Raw genomic sequence first — 19,749 nt, forward strand, 5'->3', positions numbered from 1 at the left:
GATGGCAGCGATGGCTCCTCTCCTGCTGGTGTTGGAGATGGCAGTAGCAGGGCTTTTCCTGATGGAGCTGTAGATAGCGGGAGCCTGCCATATCTGCAGCCAGGTAGCGGATTAGCATGAGGGACACTGGGCGGTGTTGCTTTTCCCAGGCTTCCCATCGCTCTCCATCTCTGGCCCACAGGAGGTTGATCACATCAGGGAGGGCCTCTTCAGCATTCCTCCCAGGCTCCACCAGCCATCCCCAGCTTTCCTCAGAAGAGAGGGAATTTGTCGGCCTCTGAGCCAGTGGGACCTCTCCCCTTGATGCCGGATGCTCAGGCTCCTCCATCTCCTGGCTGTGGCTGAGTGGGCGGTACCTGACCTCGCCACACAAGAAGCACCACCCTTCCTCATCCAGACAGGTGAGGCAAACATCCGGTGTGGTAGAGATGCGACGGGACTTGCGACTGGCCCCACGCTGGTTTTGCTGCACCTCCTGCTGCTGCTGCTGCTGCTTTCTCCTGCCAATTCTTCCCATTTTTTTTTTCCCAAAAGGGCACTTCACACAACCAAAAAAAACCCAAAACTTCAGACACCATATGTGATCAGGCTGGCTGCAGTGGTGACATCAGAACAAGGAAGTAATACAGAGATGACTGATATGATGATGAAGACAAGTGGACGAACAGACAAACAAATACCGTGCCTGACCTTCCAACACGAAATAGCAATTGTTAAAAGACTCTCTCCTTCTCTCTCCTGTTCTCCACTCAAGAACACACAACCCCGAGTGAGTGAAAACATGCAGCTTTTATGCAGCTGTACCAAGACTCGATTGCTAATCAATCATTCAACTAGAGTCTCGGTACAACTGCATGTGAATTAATAAAAGTGCAATTCCCCATGCTCACATATTATTTTACCTGCACGTGAAGTGCTGTACAATCCTCGTGCCTAAATACAAATATACATTTTAAACATTTGTGCTAGTAACCCATATTTATATCCCATGTATTTTATACATAAACACCAACATTAACACACTACATACAACATAAAACACTAATGGACATAAAGAGGCGGGACACTCTGCCACAGGCTGTTGTTATTCTCCTAATTATAACTCTGTATTAGCAAAGGTAGTGTTGGTAAATAAATCATTAGCACTCCTGTCCTGTTTGAGATGCTACTAAATGCAATATTGTATTGGTATAAATAGAAATGCACTGCTAATCAGCAGTTAATGAAAGCAGAATGTTCCAGTAATAAATTAGGATGGGCTTGCTTTTCATCACTCACACTCATAGTACTAATGCCAATATTCACAAACACAGCCATAGGCTTGTTAACAAGAGGAAAACAAACACTGTGAATGATTACCATCCTTTTTCTGCAGCAGACATGACATGGCATGACAAAACAGATGTGTGCAATCTCATTGATAACAGTATACAGTCTGCTGCTGTTGTTAACTACAGTTTGGAATCCTGTACAGAATCTTAAATCAATTTCAAAAACTGTGTATTCACGCTGTATGTATGTATGTATGTCTAGTCATAAAAAGACTGTACTGTGCTGAACTATAGTGAGATAAGTCCAGGAACTGTTTTGATTAAACCTATACTCTCACCTCTCACAATTTCCTTCAGGTGCAAAGTCTATTCAAAAGGGTGACACCACAATCTGACACATATCTCGGCTACTGAACAGTGTTCTGTTTATTACCTTTTTCCCTATTGTCAATGAAAGTGCCAAGGGACCAATACTGATGTGTTGTGGTTAGTAAGAGCGACAGATGGATGCAGTGAAGCAGTACACAATCGCAGTGTGACGACATGTTTCATGCTGTGCAGCTCACAATATGGCATGTAATCACAACCGATGTGGCCTTAATGTTATGAAAAGCACCACAATGTATACAGGGTTAGTTTATGAGATCAGAAGTGGTTTGTTCTTCATAGCCTGTTTAGTTTGCCATTCAAAAAAAGCACTGGAGTGTGAATTGAATGGTCTAGCTGCAATCAGACCACATAGCCTACAGCACTGGAAGGAATTAGGTACCAGAAAGCAGAAGCAAATTTGATTTACAAAAAGAAAACAAGCAACAAAACAGGAAATTGCCAGACTGAAAAACAAGCAACAAAACAGAAAATTGTCAGCCATGTCTATGGTTACCACGCCTTTAAATCATTTTATGTACAGTTTTGTATTTTTTATGGAAAAGATTGAGATAAAAGGGGTTTATTAGTCCCATGGCTTCAATAATCAGTCTGTAAAGCTTCAGATGGCTGCTTTTTCATTTCTGTCTTTAAGATATATTGCACCATAAACTGTGCGGCCCTGCAGTAGAAGCGGGTGACAGAAGACCCTGCAAAGAACAGAATGACTGAGAAAAGAGATTAAGCACAAATACATTGTGTGTACAAAACATTAGGAACACCTTTCTAATATTGAGTTGTACCCCCTTTTGCCCTCAGAACAGCCTCAATTCGTCAGGGCATGGTGTCGAAAGCGTTCCACAGGGATGCTGGCCCATGTTGACTCCAATGCTTTCCACAGTTGTCAAGTTGGCTGGTAGTGGATCTCTGCTCCAAATAGCTCATTCCATCTCATTCCACAGATGCTCTATTTGATTGAGATCTGGTGACTGGGCAGGCCACTGCAGTAAGCTGAATTCACTGTCATGTTTGTGTAACCATTCCTGGACAATCCTAGCCTTGTGGCATGGGGCATCATCCTACTGAAAAAATTAGCAGATGGATACACTGCTGCCATGAAGGGATGCAACTGATTGGCAGTGATGTTCAGATATCTTGTGGCATTCAAACGTTTCTCCACTTTTATCAAGGGGCCCAATGTGTGTCATGAAAACACACCCCACACCATCACACCACCACCACCAGCCTGCAATGTTGACACGCGGCATGATGGATGCGTGTACTCATGTGGTTTTCTCCATACCCTAGTCCTCCCATCAGCGTGAAACCACAGGAACTGGGATTCATCAGACCAGGCAATGTTTTTCCAATCCTCCAGTGTCCAGTGTTTTTGTTCTTTAGCCCACTGCAACCGCAGTTTCTTGTGTTTTGCTGAAAGAAGTGGAACTCTGTTAGGTCGTCGGCTGTCATACCCCATTCGTGTCAATGTGTGACAAGTTGTGCATTCTTTTGTGGGTCTTTTGGCACCAATGTTGTACTGGACTGTCAGTTGACTAACTGTAGCCTGTTGCTCTGCACAATTCGTGTCAGCCTCTTTTGGCCTCTTTCATCAATGAGCCGTTTTCGACCACTAGCCTGCCGTTAGCTGTATGTCCTTTCAGTGGTGGACCATCCTTGATACACATGAGAAACTGTTGAGTGTGAAAAACCCAGCAGCGTTGCAGTTCTTGACACACGCAAAACGGTGTGCCTGGCACCTACTACCATGCCCCGTTCAAAGGCAATTAAATCTTTTGGCTTGCCCATTTACCCTCTGAATGGCACACATACACAATCCATGTCTCAATTGTGTCAAGGCTTAAAAATCCTTCTTTAACCTGTCTCTCCTTCATCTACACTGATTGAAGTGGATTTAACAGGTTACATCAATAAGGGATCATAGCTTTCACCTGGACTCACCTCGTAAGTCTATTTCATGGAAAGAGCAGGTGTTCCTAATGTTTTGTACAATACACTCTGTATATTCAAATGTTTAAGCTGGTTTTGGAGCTCTGTGGATATGATATGGGGGGGGGGGGGGGGGGTGCTCTGTGTATGTTCTCTTAGACTTGTAACTTAGATACATTTACTAATAATGATCAATCATAGGTTCATTATAAGAAACTTAAGGGGTTCAAGTCAAACCTGTATTGCCTTTTAAATGAGCTATGACTAGATTTTTTTTCGAGCATTTTACAGCACCACTTATTTTTGTGATAGTTGGGGATAATCAGGGGTTGGTGGATGATGCAATTCAGGGGGGGTTCCCTGGTGCTGTAAATAAAACTGTGGCTTATCCTAGAGGGGTATAGGTTGATCAAATCAAGAGAAAACTTAAATCTATAGAAAACTTATCCCATATGTTCTTTCATTAGTGGTTTGATGCATGCCCACTATTGATGTGACCTGCTGCTTTATGTGTTGCTTTTAAGACAATAAAATGCTGTTATTTAGAGCAACGTGATGTGCTTTCCCAGGGTGCATTTCCATTTACTCTGTGTACTTTGTGGTCTGGGTTTTAAGACCTATGCTGTGTACTGCAGTATTGAACTATTCACAATAGAGGGGGAATGTAGTCTGGTGTGAACCCAAGAGACTCCTGGAATTTTTTCTCTGGTTCTGGGAGGGGAAAATGCTCACACTGGCAGTACCAAATATGGATGGTTAGGCCCTATTCGGAATTTCAGAAACGACTTCATCCTGAGCTGTTTTTTTGAGCTGGTCATACCATGTTGGTTCAATACTGCTTATGCTGATTCAAATCAAATGGTTGTTGTCAACTCCAAACATATGTGTTTTACCCTGTGCTCGAGTTTTATACGTGTGTCTGCTGGCTATTCACTAATATCTGAATTGTGGGTTTTTAATTGTTCAGTTAGAAATTTGCATAGCTTTTTTTGAATTTTTTTTTTGTAGTGACCAATTATTATTTTTCATTTATTTTCCACCATTGGGAATGTCCAATTATGTTTTTTCTCTTCACCACAGCGAGTCCCCACACAGCACAGACGTTCTGAGGGCGTGTGAGTGTCCTCTGATCTCATAAGCCTAAAGCCAGAATCACTTTTACACCGAGTAATCCAGATCAGCGAGTCCCTCACTGCAGCGAGTCCCCACACAGCACAGACGTTCTGAGGGCGTGTGAGCGTCCTCCAATCTCACAGGCCTAAAGCCAGAATCACTTTTACATGAGCAATCCAGAGCAGAGGTGAGCAGGCTGCGAATCCCAGAGAACAGAGACCAGCTGTGCCTCTTATCCACTCTGAATGTGCTCTGTGTCTGGCCAGTAGGGTTCGCTGTTGCTCGATGAGGAGAATGAGTCCCTGACGGTTTCTCATCCCCCACCCCTGGAGCGTTGGAGCCAATGTGACGCCCCCCTCGGGGTCTCCAGAAAAGTTTTGCCTCTTTGCACAGCCTGGGCGTTAACTGGCGCCATCCAAGCTGCTCCCAGCGGCAGCGCTTTAACTGGATGAGCCACTTGGGGACCCTTTTTTTATGATTTTCAGAGCTAGTTTTACAGCCCTTTTCCCATACCATTGATTTAGGTTTTAAGACTGCTACAGTCAGCACTCGCTCTTATGTTAAGAATAAAATCAATTCCCATTATATGGTTGTAACTAATTAATGCACCTACCCGTCACGCGCGACTTCTGACTCTGTCATCAGTTTTCTGATACAAAGCCCATCTCTTCAATGTTAGAATTTATTTGAATATCCGGCAAAGCCCGCTTTTTTTTTTCTCTGCATACCACATCAGTACGCTTTTATTCTGCAGCTCCACAGCGCTTCCTTCAGTTTCACCTGACAAAAATGCTGCTAAAACAAAGTGGAGACACTGTGGTATTGTAACAGTTATTAGTAAACAGTTTTAATACTGTGATATATTTTTTTTTAAATCTGTCATCTTTAATTGTTTTGTGCATTTTCATTTGCCAGTGAACTGTGACATTCAGGCTTTATAGAGCATTATATTCTGCAAACATTTTGATTTCATTTTGCTGTGAAAAAAACAGCGAATTTTACATACTGCTACAATATGTACCGGATTTAAAAGTTGTATTGTATTACAGCCCGCACACACACAGTTATTTCACCGATAACCAAAACCATCATGTGTTTACTAATGTATTTTGAGAGGATTCTTTAGTTGTTGTTGAAATTTTTCGAAGGGTCTTGTATTTAAATGGGCTTGCACTTGCATGCCGTTTCTAGCATGTGAGTCAGTGTGAAAGAAGGGTGAATGAGGACGTGGTTATCGAAGCTAACCAAACTGAAGGAAACGCATTGCTTACGCAGAGCCGTGGGTTGAAGTCAAAGCGTCACCGCTTACACTTCTTCAGGGCAGAGTCATTAGCACAACCTGAAACAAGGCCTCTGTGGTATCAAAGTTGTTTATTTCTAGACTGGCAAACCTGATAGAAATGTCCGCTAGGGCCATGTCTTATATAGTATATATTTGGCAGTACAAATAGAATGCTTAATACGCAGCACAACCTAGAGTTTTTTTCTACCGTATGCAGGGATTTAAACTGTGACATCTTTTTTGTCAGTCTGCAGCCTGACACTACACTGTGCTCTTCAACAAGGTGCCTTCCGTCCTCTTGTGACAGAGCCAGTGCCAGACCACCATGTCCACATTCCCTCACAAGCAGTTACAGCAATAGTGGCACAAACTTCCTCACCGTTAGAGATCTTTTTGCTTGCCAGACCACATCCTTCTCAAATAATGCAACTGTTTTTTTAAAACCTTTATATAACCAGTGCAGCCAGCGAAGCATCTCAACCATTTTTCTTTGAGCACATACATAACAGCACCAGTGCTCTTTCAAAACTATGTTTTAAAGAATGACTGAGTCACTTCCTTTATAAAACTAGCAGTGTGGTTTCTGTATAGTTGCAGCTATTAGATTTTAATTACAACGCTGTCAACTATTTCTTACTCGTGGACTACAACACTGGATTGAAGCTTGCTTCCCTGTTACGAAACTTGAAGATATACTGTTCCAGTGGACACAAAACCTATTATGTTTATCTTGATTAAAAATGTGTCCGAGCACTTGTTGACAGAACAGAGGAAGAGTTTGAAAAGACAGGTATGGTTCACCATTGTTTTGTGGGCTGGATTATGGTATGGCAAGCATCCTGCTGTTTTCTGTTATGTGCTCCGAACAGAAGGTAATCCTTATGCATTTGTAGGCTTCAGCTCCTGTATTGTGATTGTTTCATTCACTGTTACTCATGTTGGATGGGTGTTTTGAACTGAAGTCAATCCACTCAGCTGCATCTATTATCAAACGCATGAGAAACGGGGAATTGTTAGATGCAGATAATTAACATGTCAAAAATAAGTTCCTAGCATTGCGTTTCTATACAGCTTTAACCTGGAGGCTCTGTGAGATCTAATGGTTTGCTTTAAGATTTTTATGCTGAAAATTGCTGAAAATACACTGCTGTTGGGCAAGGTCATCCTGAAAGTAGTTACCTAATTGTGAATGATTGCCTCTTGTCTGTTTTCTGTAAGTTGCTCTCTGCCTCCAGTATGCTAAAACATAATTTGCTAGGAGAGGCAAGCCTCGGTATACCTCCTTTTACATTTTTTTGTGAATTGGAAATATATTGTATTGTGTATATGATTGAGTAACTTGACATTTGTTAACAGCACTTGATTAATTTATTCAATCAACCAGGAAACACTTGGGTGGGTATTTCAACATTGCCCTGCAATCTCACTGACTTTGCCTCACTTGTTTTATTGCATTTCCTTAATACATTGTGGTGCGGTGACCCGCCCCTGTATGTAAATTGTGTTTTATGTTGCATATGGTGTTTTATTGTTGGTAATATAGTATATTGGTGCACGGAATATAATGGGGCTTTGGCGCACAAGTGATTTAAAATATATAGTTGTATTTAGGCGCGAGGATTGCGCAATGACTTCATGTGCAGATAAAATGTGTATTAATATGTGAGCACGGGGAAGTGTACAGATTAGTTCACGTGCTGGGATTCAAGTGAATAATTAATTAGTAACTGAATCCCGAAGCACTCACTCGGGGTTGTGTGTTCGAGAGTGGAGAACGGGAGAGAGAAAATAGGGAGTAAACTTTGAAAAAGATAAAAGTAAACAATTGCTATTCGAGCTAGTTTAAACTAGCACGAAACATGTTCCAATTAGTGTTTTGTTTGTCTATTTAATTTGGCCAACGTGCCGTTTGTTCAACCTTTTATTTTCTGTTTAATAACACCATGTAACAATTTTTTAATTTTTTTATTTCCTGGGTAGTAAGTGTTATTTCCTAATTGATTATGTCTCAAAAGTATAGAAAATGGCTATTATTCCCCACAAACTTTGCTTTTGTGACCAGGACAGTGATATTTTGAAATTTACCTGAAATTTACCTGTCACTGGACTAGATTTGAACTACTAGTTTGCCTATTGTTGGAATAGAGAACAATCCATGTTAATGTTTCAACATGAGCAACAAACCACATGAGAGTGCTTTAGAGACCTTAAATGACATGAATTACAGCAGGTGTTTGTTTTCAGTTTTGTAAATTGGACAGGTGATTTACTCTTTCAAATATCCGGTGAAAATCACAGACAGTCAAAATGACAATAAATTCAATATGATAACGCGTGTAAATGCTAGAACATGATAGCTCAAAGTAGTATTTCCATGATATAAGATTAAGTTTAGTAATAAGGGAGGATTTATCAAGGCAAGAGTAGAGGGATGGCATTGGTATAATGGAAACGATGTACTGTTTCAAATTATGCATTCCACTGTACCACAGCTCATTGTGCACAACAGTCTCGTGTGTTTACCCATCCCTGGGACATAAGACAGGCTGCTACAGAGATTAATAGTAGGATTGATGTCAAGTGTGTGATTTGACTAGCTGTTCTGGCTTATAGGACAGATAGGACTGCCATTACCAGCTAGAATGGAGTAAGGTCTATAATCTGAAATCAGTGCTGTTTTTGCTGTGGGTGCTCTAAAGAAAAATCATCTTTATTTTTAGTGCAAATTTGTAACACATATCACAAGAGATGCCATCTTGTACTGTTTGAGCTGGCTGTAAATTATGCCTAGAAGATACTCTACACACAAGCTGTTATTTTAAACTAGAAAAACTAAGACTACTCAGGAACTACTATTAAGCATAAGAGGGTCCTTGTAGAATTGTGCTGTATGTACTATGCAAGAGGACATTGGCACACAGGGTAAGATGTACTAGAATGTTGACACATCTGTAACAGTGATTGCTCAGCTTCTTGTACAGGATTTATAATCTAAATTATGTCTGTACTTCAGATATTTGAGGCACTTGCTTAGCTTTTGTTGTGGTAATTAAAAATTGAAGTAAAAATGTATAATTAACCCTAATAGCTAAATCAAGGTGGATGAATTCTCTGTGACCCCCCCACCCCCATTAAAATCATTGAAATGATTAATACAAAGGAATATTCTTGACGCAAAATGTTCTTGCCGCTGTATGTTGAGACTCACCTCCTGAATCTGTCTATTGGCTGTTTTCATCACAGGTGTATTGGCAAGAGCTGTGGTCTTAACAGTTATACATTATCAGAGTATCAGGGTGTGCACTGAAAATTCTGGGGACATTTTAAACGAATGTAGGGATTGGAATACCCAGTAAACCCAAAATAAAATGTTAGAATTTAATATAGTCAGCTCAGTGTAATATAAACCATGACAACCACGTCTCTTCTCTGTACCTTTCTCTAAGCCACCAGAGATTTGACATTGGTTTTGGAACAGGCATGCATATGGTACAAGTTGGTAGAGGGCTTCTGTCATGGATTGTGCTTGCCTCTGGAGGTCATACCACCATGCCGCCTGTGAACAAGTCTTCTGGCTGAATGCCACAAGGCAGTAAGCAGACTGAATCTTTGCTTGTTTATGCTAATTTGGTTGGTAAACGGTAGTGACTTTTTTCTTTTTTTTCCCCTCTCTTCAACCCTTTAGGGTATAAATACAGTCAAGCCAAGTAATGCAGATCATTCAACAGCAAATCCAGGAATGTTCCAGCTGGACATTGTATTGAAGACGGGGCATAATCTAGCCATACGGGATCGAGGAGGTAAGGCTTGGTTTGTGAGTTTGGTTTAATCAGGGAAAGCCTATAGATGTGGCAGATTGGGTTCCGAAAAATAGTTTTTTATTATTAACATTCGTAAGCATTACAAATGCAAATTATGGCTCTGAATTACTATTGAATGCCACAACAAAATACCCACAGAGCTCTACAGTATCAATCTTTATTCAGACACAAAGGATATCTGTAAAGGGTTAAGCTTTAGATAATGTTCAATTGTTATTGCTAGTGTATCAATACTTTGATAGCATACTGTAAATTGTCTATATATATATATATATATATATATATACACACACACACACACACACACACACACACACACACACACACACACACACACACACACACACACAGTGGCGGCTGGTGACTTTTTTCATTGGTAAGGCACTTGGAACAGAGTGAGCACGCACACAAAAACGCACGTTCATGAGTGAATTGTTATGCCAGCAAATATGTTTAGATGGAGAGAGCCCATCCCATCGGAGCCCATTGTAGTTGCTTGCGTGGGTAAGGCCGACCCCTCCCGGTGCTTTACTAGATACATTGCGTTTGCGTGAAATCTCAAGGGAGTTGCAACACTCTCAGCCCAGCCACTGATAGCCCCCCGTCCAGGGCAGCAAATAACGCTAGCGGAGCTGCGGAGGTCGGGCGTTTTGAAAGATTATATAAATTCAGAGCAGTTTCATTGTATTCGTGTAGGAAAAAAAATAACTGGACAAATTAATTGTAAGGCCATGCCTAACCTGCCTATAGTGACGAGCCACCATTGTGTGTGTGTGTGTGTGTGTGTGTGTGTGTGTCTATATATATATATATATATATATATATATATATATATATATATATATATATATATATATATATATATATATATATATATATATATATATATATGTGTGCGGTAGATATGTTTTGTTGTGCAGAATGTAAAGTGTGAACAGTGTGATGTAATCTGGTTTTCTTATAATTGCACATTTAGACCTTTGCTGGTTGTAACAGAGGTATTTTTGTCTATTTATTTGCTTCTTTGAAATGGGCTGCCCTGACTCCATTGTTGTTTAATCACTGTAGCTGTTCAAAAGGCTCTGTGATGTTACAGTGCTCTAGACTCTCGCCATTCCCAACCCCTGTGCTCTGAACTGACCTAGCGTCTCAGCCATGCTGTCATCATGAAATGCATGCTGACAGTAGCTGTAGAAACATAGCTTTTGCCATTTTATGGTAATTGTTTTAGATTGTTATTATAAATTGCTGTTGAACTGTAAGTATGGAAAACATTAAGCAAATACAAGGCATTTTTTGTGTGGTACAGATTACAGCCAGTACATCAGAACAAATCGCTGATCTCAACAGGGTCCAGTCCCAACTGGTTAGAATTAGTCTACTGGGTTTTTCACACAGTAACTTTTGCAATATATATATATATATTTGCATAATAATAATAATAATAATAATAATAATAATAATAATAATAATAATAATAATAATAATAATGTCAACTAAGCTTTAATTTAGGCATCTATTTTTACCTTTGACATATTTAGCATTTGGGTTTCTAAGAAGATCAGCTGACATTGCACATGTACTGTATATTCATTTATCAGAGGAGTACTTTTAAAGCTCTCCATTTTAATACAGGCATTGGGGTGGGAGGTTAGTGTATCAGTAATCTGCTTCTTGGAAAGAAAACAATACCAAATATTGACTAGTGGACACTTCAATGCTTATTGAATTACACAGCATTGTGGTAAAACAGGATAAAAGTAAGCCAATTAAACTAATTTGTAATCCACTTGCAGAAGGGATCTTTATCTTAACCAAAACATGTCCTTTCAACTTTTCAACCGAAACATGTTAGATCTAGTTGAACTTTGTCTACTTGACTTGAAGTTCTGGATGAATTGTGAAAACAGCAATTAAATGAACACTGGAAGCTACTTACTGTACTCTGGCATTTCATTTGCTATGTTTCAGCCCAGATCTGGATGAAGCCGGAACATTTTACTACTGTACAGGTTACTGCTGTGCTTGCTTCACTTTGTTTTTTGGTATGCTGTGGACTCTCTGTACTGATATATTACCCATTTTATGCTGAATTAGTTTACAGCGTACTATATTTTTAATTTATTTGTTCAAGTGTTTTCATTACTTCTGAAATGGCTTCAAACTAACCATACCCTCAGAGCAATTGTAGTGACTGCCTGGAACATACATTAATACTGTGAAACCTTCATAAATGATGTATTACTTTTGATTTCAGTAAGGGCTGCACCAGACTGATATCCATTTCTTTGCAGAATGCACAGCATAGCTGTAGAGCACAAGTACAGAGTTTTTAGTTCTGGACACCCCTGCAGCTCCACTAGAGCCTGGATCACTCAGTGGAATATCTGGCTACTCTTTAAAAATCTGGTAAACAATGTGTCACTAGCCTGGAATACAGTATTGGTTTATTCCCATAGTCCCTCTGGATGGGATCTATCAACACATCCACACTCAAAGTGTGGTTTACTTTCTGTAAAATAAAATACTTCACATAAGTGCAGCTGCATTACCTCTGATTTGTAATTCAAGTGCCTGCAGTGAGTGGGGTTATTTGTAGGTAGTGCTGATGAAAATGTAGGGACCAACCCTCACTGCTAGTGCAGACACTGTCCAAGCATTCCAATACATCCTCACCTAGGTCCCTCAGTCCTGGCTTGCTGTGGTGTGGACCTTGTTTACAGGTTTATAATAATCATCTTTATTTTTATATAGTGCCTTTCATAGTGGACCACCGTCACAAAGCGTTTTACAAGATAAGACACTAGGGTGTGTGAACTATTCATCAGTTGCAGAGTCTCTTACAACAACGTCTCACACGAAAGACAGAGCACAAGGAGGTTAGGTGACTTGCTCAGGGTCACACAGTGAGTCAGTGGCTGAGCTGTGATTTGAACCAGGGACCTCCTGGTAACAAGCCTGTTTCTTTTATACCACACAGCCTCTTATAGTAGCAATACTGTGATATGGACTGCAGTACCCAGACCACTGGATTCATTGTGGTACTGTGATGCTACTGCTATGTTTGCAATTTTCACAGGCTAAAAGAATTGAATCTGTTCAGTCTTGAACAAAGAAGACTACGTGGCGACCTAATTCAAGCATTCAAAATTCTAAAAGGTATTGACAGTGTCGACCCAAGGGACTTTTTCAGCCTGAAAAAAGAAACAAGGACCAGGGGTCACAAATGGAGTTTAGAAAAAGGGGCATTCAGAACAGAAAATAGGAGACACTTTTTTACACAGAGAATTGTGAGGGTCTGGAATCAACTCCCCAGTAATGTTGTTGAAGCTGACACCCTGGGATCCTTCAAGAAGCTGCTTGATGAGATTTTGGGATCAATAAGCTACTAACAACCAAACGAGCAAGATGGGCCGAATGGCCTCCTCTCGTTTGTAAACTTTCTTATGTTCTTATGTTCTTATTTCCAATGTGCCATGGTGCCATTGATATGTTCAAATATAAATGTTACAGCTGGAGTGCTAGTCTGCTAATGGCTACTGCTCCTTCGTTTTGAACCATTGCTCCTTAATTGCTATTGCAGTGTCATTGCATTTTCATTGAATATCATTTGGTATTTCAGCCTCCAAACAGTTTGCACATCATATTGAGCCTCCTAAAAACACTTCTCTGATCCCACTATGCTGGATCAGATAACACTGCATACGTTTTCTTGTTTATTGTCATCTGTTCAATATTTTGAAATATTTTGGTCTGTGAATGCTGCTGCTGACATGATAGGCAACCCATGATTTCCTTAATACATCATTTAATCCTCATTTTTATACTTTCTGACAGTTTTTTTGTAAGTACTTTGCATGTTGTATATGTATTGTGATCTATGCAATATTTTGAAAAAAAACAAACAACATAAAATTCTTCACAAAAATTAAACAGCTTAGAGGTATGTGTACTTGAAAAAAAAAGGGTAGGCTAACTTTTGGTTTTGTGCTTCATCTGATTTTGGGTTGAATTTATATAGGATTTTAGTCTCTAGTGTTTTTTAGTTACTTTTGCCATACAGTATGTGTCAAGACTGAGAGACAAGCTTTTTTTTCTTTTTAATTCAGGGATTAGCAGTGCATATAGTAGTGTATATAGTCTAGGATGTCTATATTCTGTTCCTAGAAGTAACATTATGTGTAGATCTGTCACTTCAATATTATCTGGTTGCTCCAATAACCTTGATGAAAACTCTGGACTGTTTTCCAAGTCCGGATATGAATAGCAGAAATAAAGGCTGTCGCTGTGCTGTGCGTGTCAGGTCATGAGCCCCAAGCTGTTACAGTGCTGTCACCAGTTCATAAAGTTCCCCCGCAACTAGCCACTGATCTCTCAGTGCAATCAGAAAAAGGCTGACACTGCGTTCACATCGTTTCTGGACCCATTATGAAAGCTGGCTTTCAGCCTTTGCATCACGTGCCCAAGACATGATTTTAGGTAGTTTAAACAGTGTTTCGTATACCACGTTGCCGCATTTAAATATGTAGGATGGTGCACATACTGTATATGTCTGACCTTGGTTTCTGTGTATCATACATGAGGTGATACTGTCATGAATTGCCATGTTCTTTTTCTATGCATGGCAAAAATGATATACTGCAATTATGTGTTAAAAAATCAGTGTGTACATTCAATTTTAAGGCTGCTGTCAAAAGTATCTGTACACATGAATTGAAGCACTCAGATAATGACTGGATCACTACTTTTTTTTGTTTTCGGTTTGTTTGTCTTCCATTCCTCAACTTGCGTGAGCCAAGCTCATTAAGCGCTGTGCAGTGGTGTGTGTAACCAAATTCCACATTGAGCAACACTATTCCAGTAATCTGTTCTGTAAACAGCAGCCTTACAACAGAACCGCCTGCCTCAAAATAAGCACGCTAACCCAGCTTTTCTTATAAAGCTCGACGCCAGTTATTTGCACAGGTGTCGAATTTCAGTCGTGTCTCTGCATTTCAGTTACACACAGCTTGTTTTTAAAACCAAGATGTATTGTGGTGATCTATATATCATCAATAAAAAAGAGACCACTTGCACTGTCACTAGGTTTTTGGGATTTTGTTTCATCTCATATGGCTCTCCAAACCCTTAGACCCTCATATATAGAGTGAGACTTGCATGCTGTATTTTGATCCCTTAAATGTGATCTAGAGTACCTCATTTATAAAACTCATTTAATTTCTGCGTGCACTTTGTATAATAAATGAACAATAGTTACACGTACAATACAGGGGGAGGTTTTAATGCTGGCCACCTCATGAGATGTACTTCATTGGCACAGTATTTCATTAGATGAAGAAGGTGCATCACTACACAAAAGCACAGCACCCAATGTAGGGATTTGGTTGTATATCTTGACAGTTACTTGCTCTTTTATGTATTGTACAAAACAGAGAGATCTCAATTTAATGATAGAGTATTTTTCTATCTGTATTCCATGTTAGTTTATTGCAGGGTTGTCTGAATGTATTCAGAAAGTCTGAAAGCATAAAAAAAATACACTAAGTAGGCAACTGACCAAAGGAAATAACAGTGGTTGATGACCCACTGAAGAATATGTTGTGGCTTTCATGAACTGAAAACCTGTTTTTAAATGTGTTTTAAATGTGCTTTTTGTTCTGGGTTGCTTCAAGCTGTTAGGAATGAGAGTTTCAGTTTTATTAAACGTATTTATCAGGCTTCTCATTTCCAGCAGCCGGCCGGCTAAATTGCCGTCTGCTTTGCCAGATGAGAGTTTTAAAATAATTATTTCAGAACGTTTTTCCAGTGCTCGTATGTTCTGCAAGGTTCTGTTCTTCATTAAACTGAAGAGTAACACTTCATGTACAATTGGATGTTTTCATATCGGCATAACTTTATTCAAAATATGATATTTAGACTTGAAAAAGCGTTGCTCATCTGTGACAGCCTGCCCCATACTGTGGTTGGTTGTCACATGACATGAGGTTGATTGTCACTAATTATGGGGTTGCTTTTACAGTAGAAAATAATGCAACCTTTTAATTTTTCAAAATAATGTTTCTACTGGCACAGGATTAAAATGACAGAGTTACATTTTTACTTTTTGTATGAACATAGGCTAAATATATCATGAACAATATAGACCTATATATATTTCAAGTGTCGCACCCATGGTACAAAATAATCCCACAGCCTCTACAGAACAGGAAGACAAACAGTAAAGAATTTAAGTACACATTATGTGGTGACATATCCCACATGCTGGTGTAAAAAAAGAGAAACACAAAATGTAAGCAGCCTTCTTAGGATTCTAAATCAAAATGTTTTTAGGCAGGCCTACAAGTTAGGCGCTGCCTTTACTTCTCGTTTGCCAAGAAGTGATGATGGAAATTCACACAAGGAAATATGAAATATGGTGGAATACTATTTCCTGTTGCTGAAACAGCCCATACAAGTGTCACAAGTGTTCCTGCAGATGTGACTGGACCAATCTGTTTAAATCCACAGTGGGCTACAATCTTGTCAGGTTTATGGACTGTAGTCACACCAGATTCATCCATATTCCACAAATCACCAGCTACAAATTCGTGCCGCTTCAGAACTTGTGAGAGATTATCCAGGAAAGCACCCACATTTCCTTTGTAGAAACTACCGGCTCGGGCTGGGCTTGTTGCCTCAGGCCTGCGAATTGATAAACGTGGGCTACGTTTCAAGAAGCCTGTAATCCATTCTGCACTGGCTTGTTCAACATCTCTCCAGGAATGAGGGATTCTTCAATTATGAGCCACAGCTGACTGGTAAGGAGGTATGTGTGTTTCTTTAGGTGAAAGACCATAACAAACATGCCAGATGCCTTTGTAATGTATTTTACGAAGTGTTCCTCCAGTGCTACAGTAAAAATCATTTTGTTCTTTACACATCTGACTGGTACCCACGGCTGATCATTGTTCCCTCATGTCTTCAGGACCCAACTTCTGACAATACCGGGTTAGAGTCTGATAGTTAATGTTAAAATCTTTGGCAGTGCTTCTGATGGATTTGCTCTGAAGTTCATCTTGACATACAGCTCTGAGCAGAACATCTGGGGACGCTGTGCCTTTCTCAGTGTGCCTTTTAAAGTTCAGAACCATTTCTTTAACTGCAAGAAAATAACTCCACAAAAATATAAATATAGGCTATTGCTGGGGCTGGTTGTCACGTGACAACTAACCTCAAAATCTCTGTGACAACCTGCCCCAACCAGACTACTTAATAATTTGATTCTCCCAGTCACGTCTTAGCCTACTGGTTTTGTTTTTACACCAAAGTTATCTGGTTCTATTTAACATGACAATCAGTTCAAGCAAACCTCAATACTACTAAGAGTTATAACAAATAAGAAGATATCATTTTTTTTACTTTGGGTATGACCAAACAAAGAAATATATGCTAACATTTATGTTTGCCATCTAGAGTCATAGTTGTGAGCACTGTGGCAACCGACCCCGGTCTCTGCTATTCAAAATGTTTATTTTCTCCTAGTAGAATATCGGCAATTTCCACATTTCATTACGTATGTTAAATTGAGTAAAACATTCCTTCTGAAGGCATCTCATTTCCAGAGTTATGTTTCCATGGACACCGTGAATCGCGATAGACCAATTAGTTTCGACCTTACAAGCGATGTTGGTGGTGAAGTCCGAACTGTACAATCATATGCCTGAGTCAGTAACAGTACAGCAGAATTATGAAATTGTATGCATTTTAAAAAAACAAAGCAAAAAAAATAAATAAATAAAAAATAACAACCTGCGTTTTTTATGTAAGTTCGTCTTTTCCCCCCCCCCGTGTACAAAATACAGTGAGTACATGTAACAGCATTGTAAAATGTCTTGCGCAGTGATTTAGAATATCGATCTGAAACCTAGCATATACTAAACTAAATTCAGCAGTGTTTGAAACTCGCAAGCGCATTTTTAAAAATGATTTATTTATTTATTTATTTTAGTTCATGTTACCCTCCATTATCCAATTAGGATGTGAGTTGCAGTCCAAAATAGAATTGTGAACTGATTACACCGTGTAACAATTATTATTATTATTATTTTTGTTCCTGGGTAGTAAGTGTTATTTCCTAATTGCTTATGCCTCAAAAGTATAGAAAATGGCTATTATTCCCCCAAAACTTTGCTTTTGTGACCAGGACAGTGATATTTCAAAATATCACTATTTCCAATGGGAAAACGGGCAAATGTGTGTCTTTTCGTTCACATAAAGTCAGTAAAAAACAACATATGAATCCAAAAATTAACATGTATTTATACTAAAGTAATACAAAAATGACTACAAAAGATTTATAAGTGAGTAGTTTTTTGAGATTTACGATTATACTGTAAATACATAATATATCGTAAATCTCGAAAAACTACTCACTTCTAAATCTTTTGTAGTCATTTTGTATTACTTTAGTATAAATACATGTTAATTTGGATTCATATGTTGTTGTTTTTTCTGACTTTATGTGAATGAAAAGACACACATTTCCCCATTTTTCCATTTGAAATATCACTGTCCTGGTCACAAAAGCAAAGTTTGTGGGGAATAATAGCCATTTTCTATACTTTTGAGGCATAAGCAATTAGGAAATAACACTTACTACCTTCTTCTTCTTCTTTTTCACAGCCTTAGTCCCAGACTGTCCTGGGGTCAGCTGCTTTGGTTGCTCTTCTCCACTTGTCTCTGTCGAGCACATCTTCCTCACTCACTTCACATACCTCCATATCTTTTCTCACACAATCTATCCATCTCTTTCTAGGCCTGCCTCTTCCCCTGTTACCTTCCACCTCAAATTCCATTACCCTCTTTGTTACTTCCTCAACGTCCCTCCTCATGATATGTCCATACCACCGTAACCTCGCCTCTCGCATCTTCTCAACCACATCCACCACCCTACATCGTCTACGGATTTCTTCATTTCTGATCTTATCCTTCATTGAAATCTGCAGAATCCATCTCAACATCCTCATTTCAGTTCTTCTCATCAGGTTCTCTTCCCTCTTTCCTACTGCCCAGCATTCAGCTCCATATAGTAGTACAGGTCTAATCACAGTCTTGTACATTTTGCACTTTAACTTTCTGAGAATTTTCCTGTCACAGATTATTCCAGTTATTTCTCTCCACTTGTTCCATCCAGCTTTCACTCTTTGTTTTACTGCCTCCAGTGTTTCTCCTCCCTTTACCACTTCTGATCCAAGGTATTTAAAGCCATCAACCTGTTTCAGTTTTCCTCCATTTGTCTCCTCAACAGTGGTCATAGTATCTCCTCTTCTCTCCATTACCATTATTTCAGATTTTTCTGCATTCATTTTCAGTCCACCCTTTTCCAAACTCCTCTGCCATTTGAACACTTTCTCCTGTAGTTCTACTTCTGAATCTGCCATCAGTGCCACATCATCAGCAAAGATGAGTTCCCAAGGCACTTCTGTTCTTGCCTCCTCTGTCAGTGTGTCAATAATGTTTATAAAAAGGAAAGGACTTAGTGCTGATCCTTGGTGTACTCCAACTGTGATTTCAAACTCTTTTGTCTCTCCCCGTTGTGTGATGCATCTCTATAGGTTGCTTGAACTAACTTCACCATGCTTTCTTAACACTTACTACCCAGGAACAAAAATTGTGTTACATAGTGTTATTAACTGAAATTGTAATTTCAGCACAGCTGTTTAAATAACATACCTGTAATTGTAATGTTAATTCCTTTAGTTTTGCATACAGTTTTTGTAGGGAGGCTTGCATCTCTTGGGAAAGAACAGAATGGCAATATCGTGCATGCATAAATTTGTTTCTGCTAATGACGTCCATCACACTGAGTTAATAAACAGCACAATCCACGACTAGATTCTCACAGATATGTACTACAAATTGAAAATAAAACACAATTTGAAATTCTGAAATTAATTTAAAAAAACAAGGC

General features: G+C 39.4%; 1 protein-coding gene across 12 annotated transcripts in view; it reads left to right on the forward strand.

Moving 5' to 3' along the window:
* LOC121305921 (multiple C2 and transmembrane domain-containing protein 1-like) overlaps positions 1–19,749 on the forward strand; it is a 167,945-nt gene that overhangs the window by 52,147 nt on the left and 96,049 nt on the right. For 11 of the 12 annotated variants that reach the window (XM_041237641.1, XM_041237668.1, XM_041237632.1 and 8 more), the window contains exon 2: positions 9,665–9,779. In XM_041237641.1, the coding sequence (XP_041093575.1) occupies positions 9,665–9,779 (115 nt within the window). Of the gene's footprint in view, positions 1–6,434; positions 6,770–9,664; positions 9,780–19,749 lie in introns of those variants that run through there. The other variant, XM_041237659.1, reaches the window with a different exon arrangement.

Source organism: Polyodon spathula, chromosome 2, assembly GCF_017654505.1.
Source record: "Polyodon spathula isolate WHYD16114869_AA chromosome 2, ASM1765450v1, whole genome shotgun sequence".
Lineage (NCBI taxonomy): Eukaryota > Metazoa > Chordata > Actinopteri > Acipenseriformes > Polyodontidae > Polyodon > Polyodon spathula.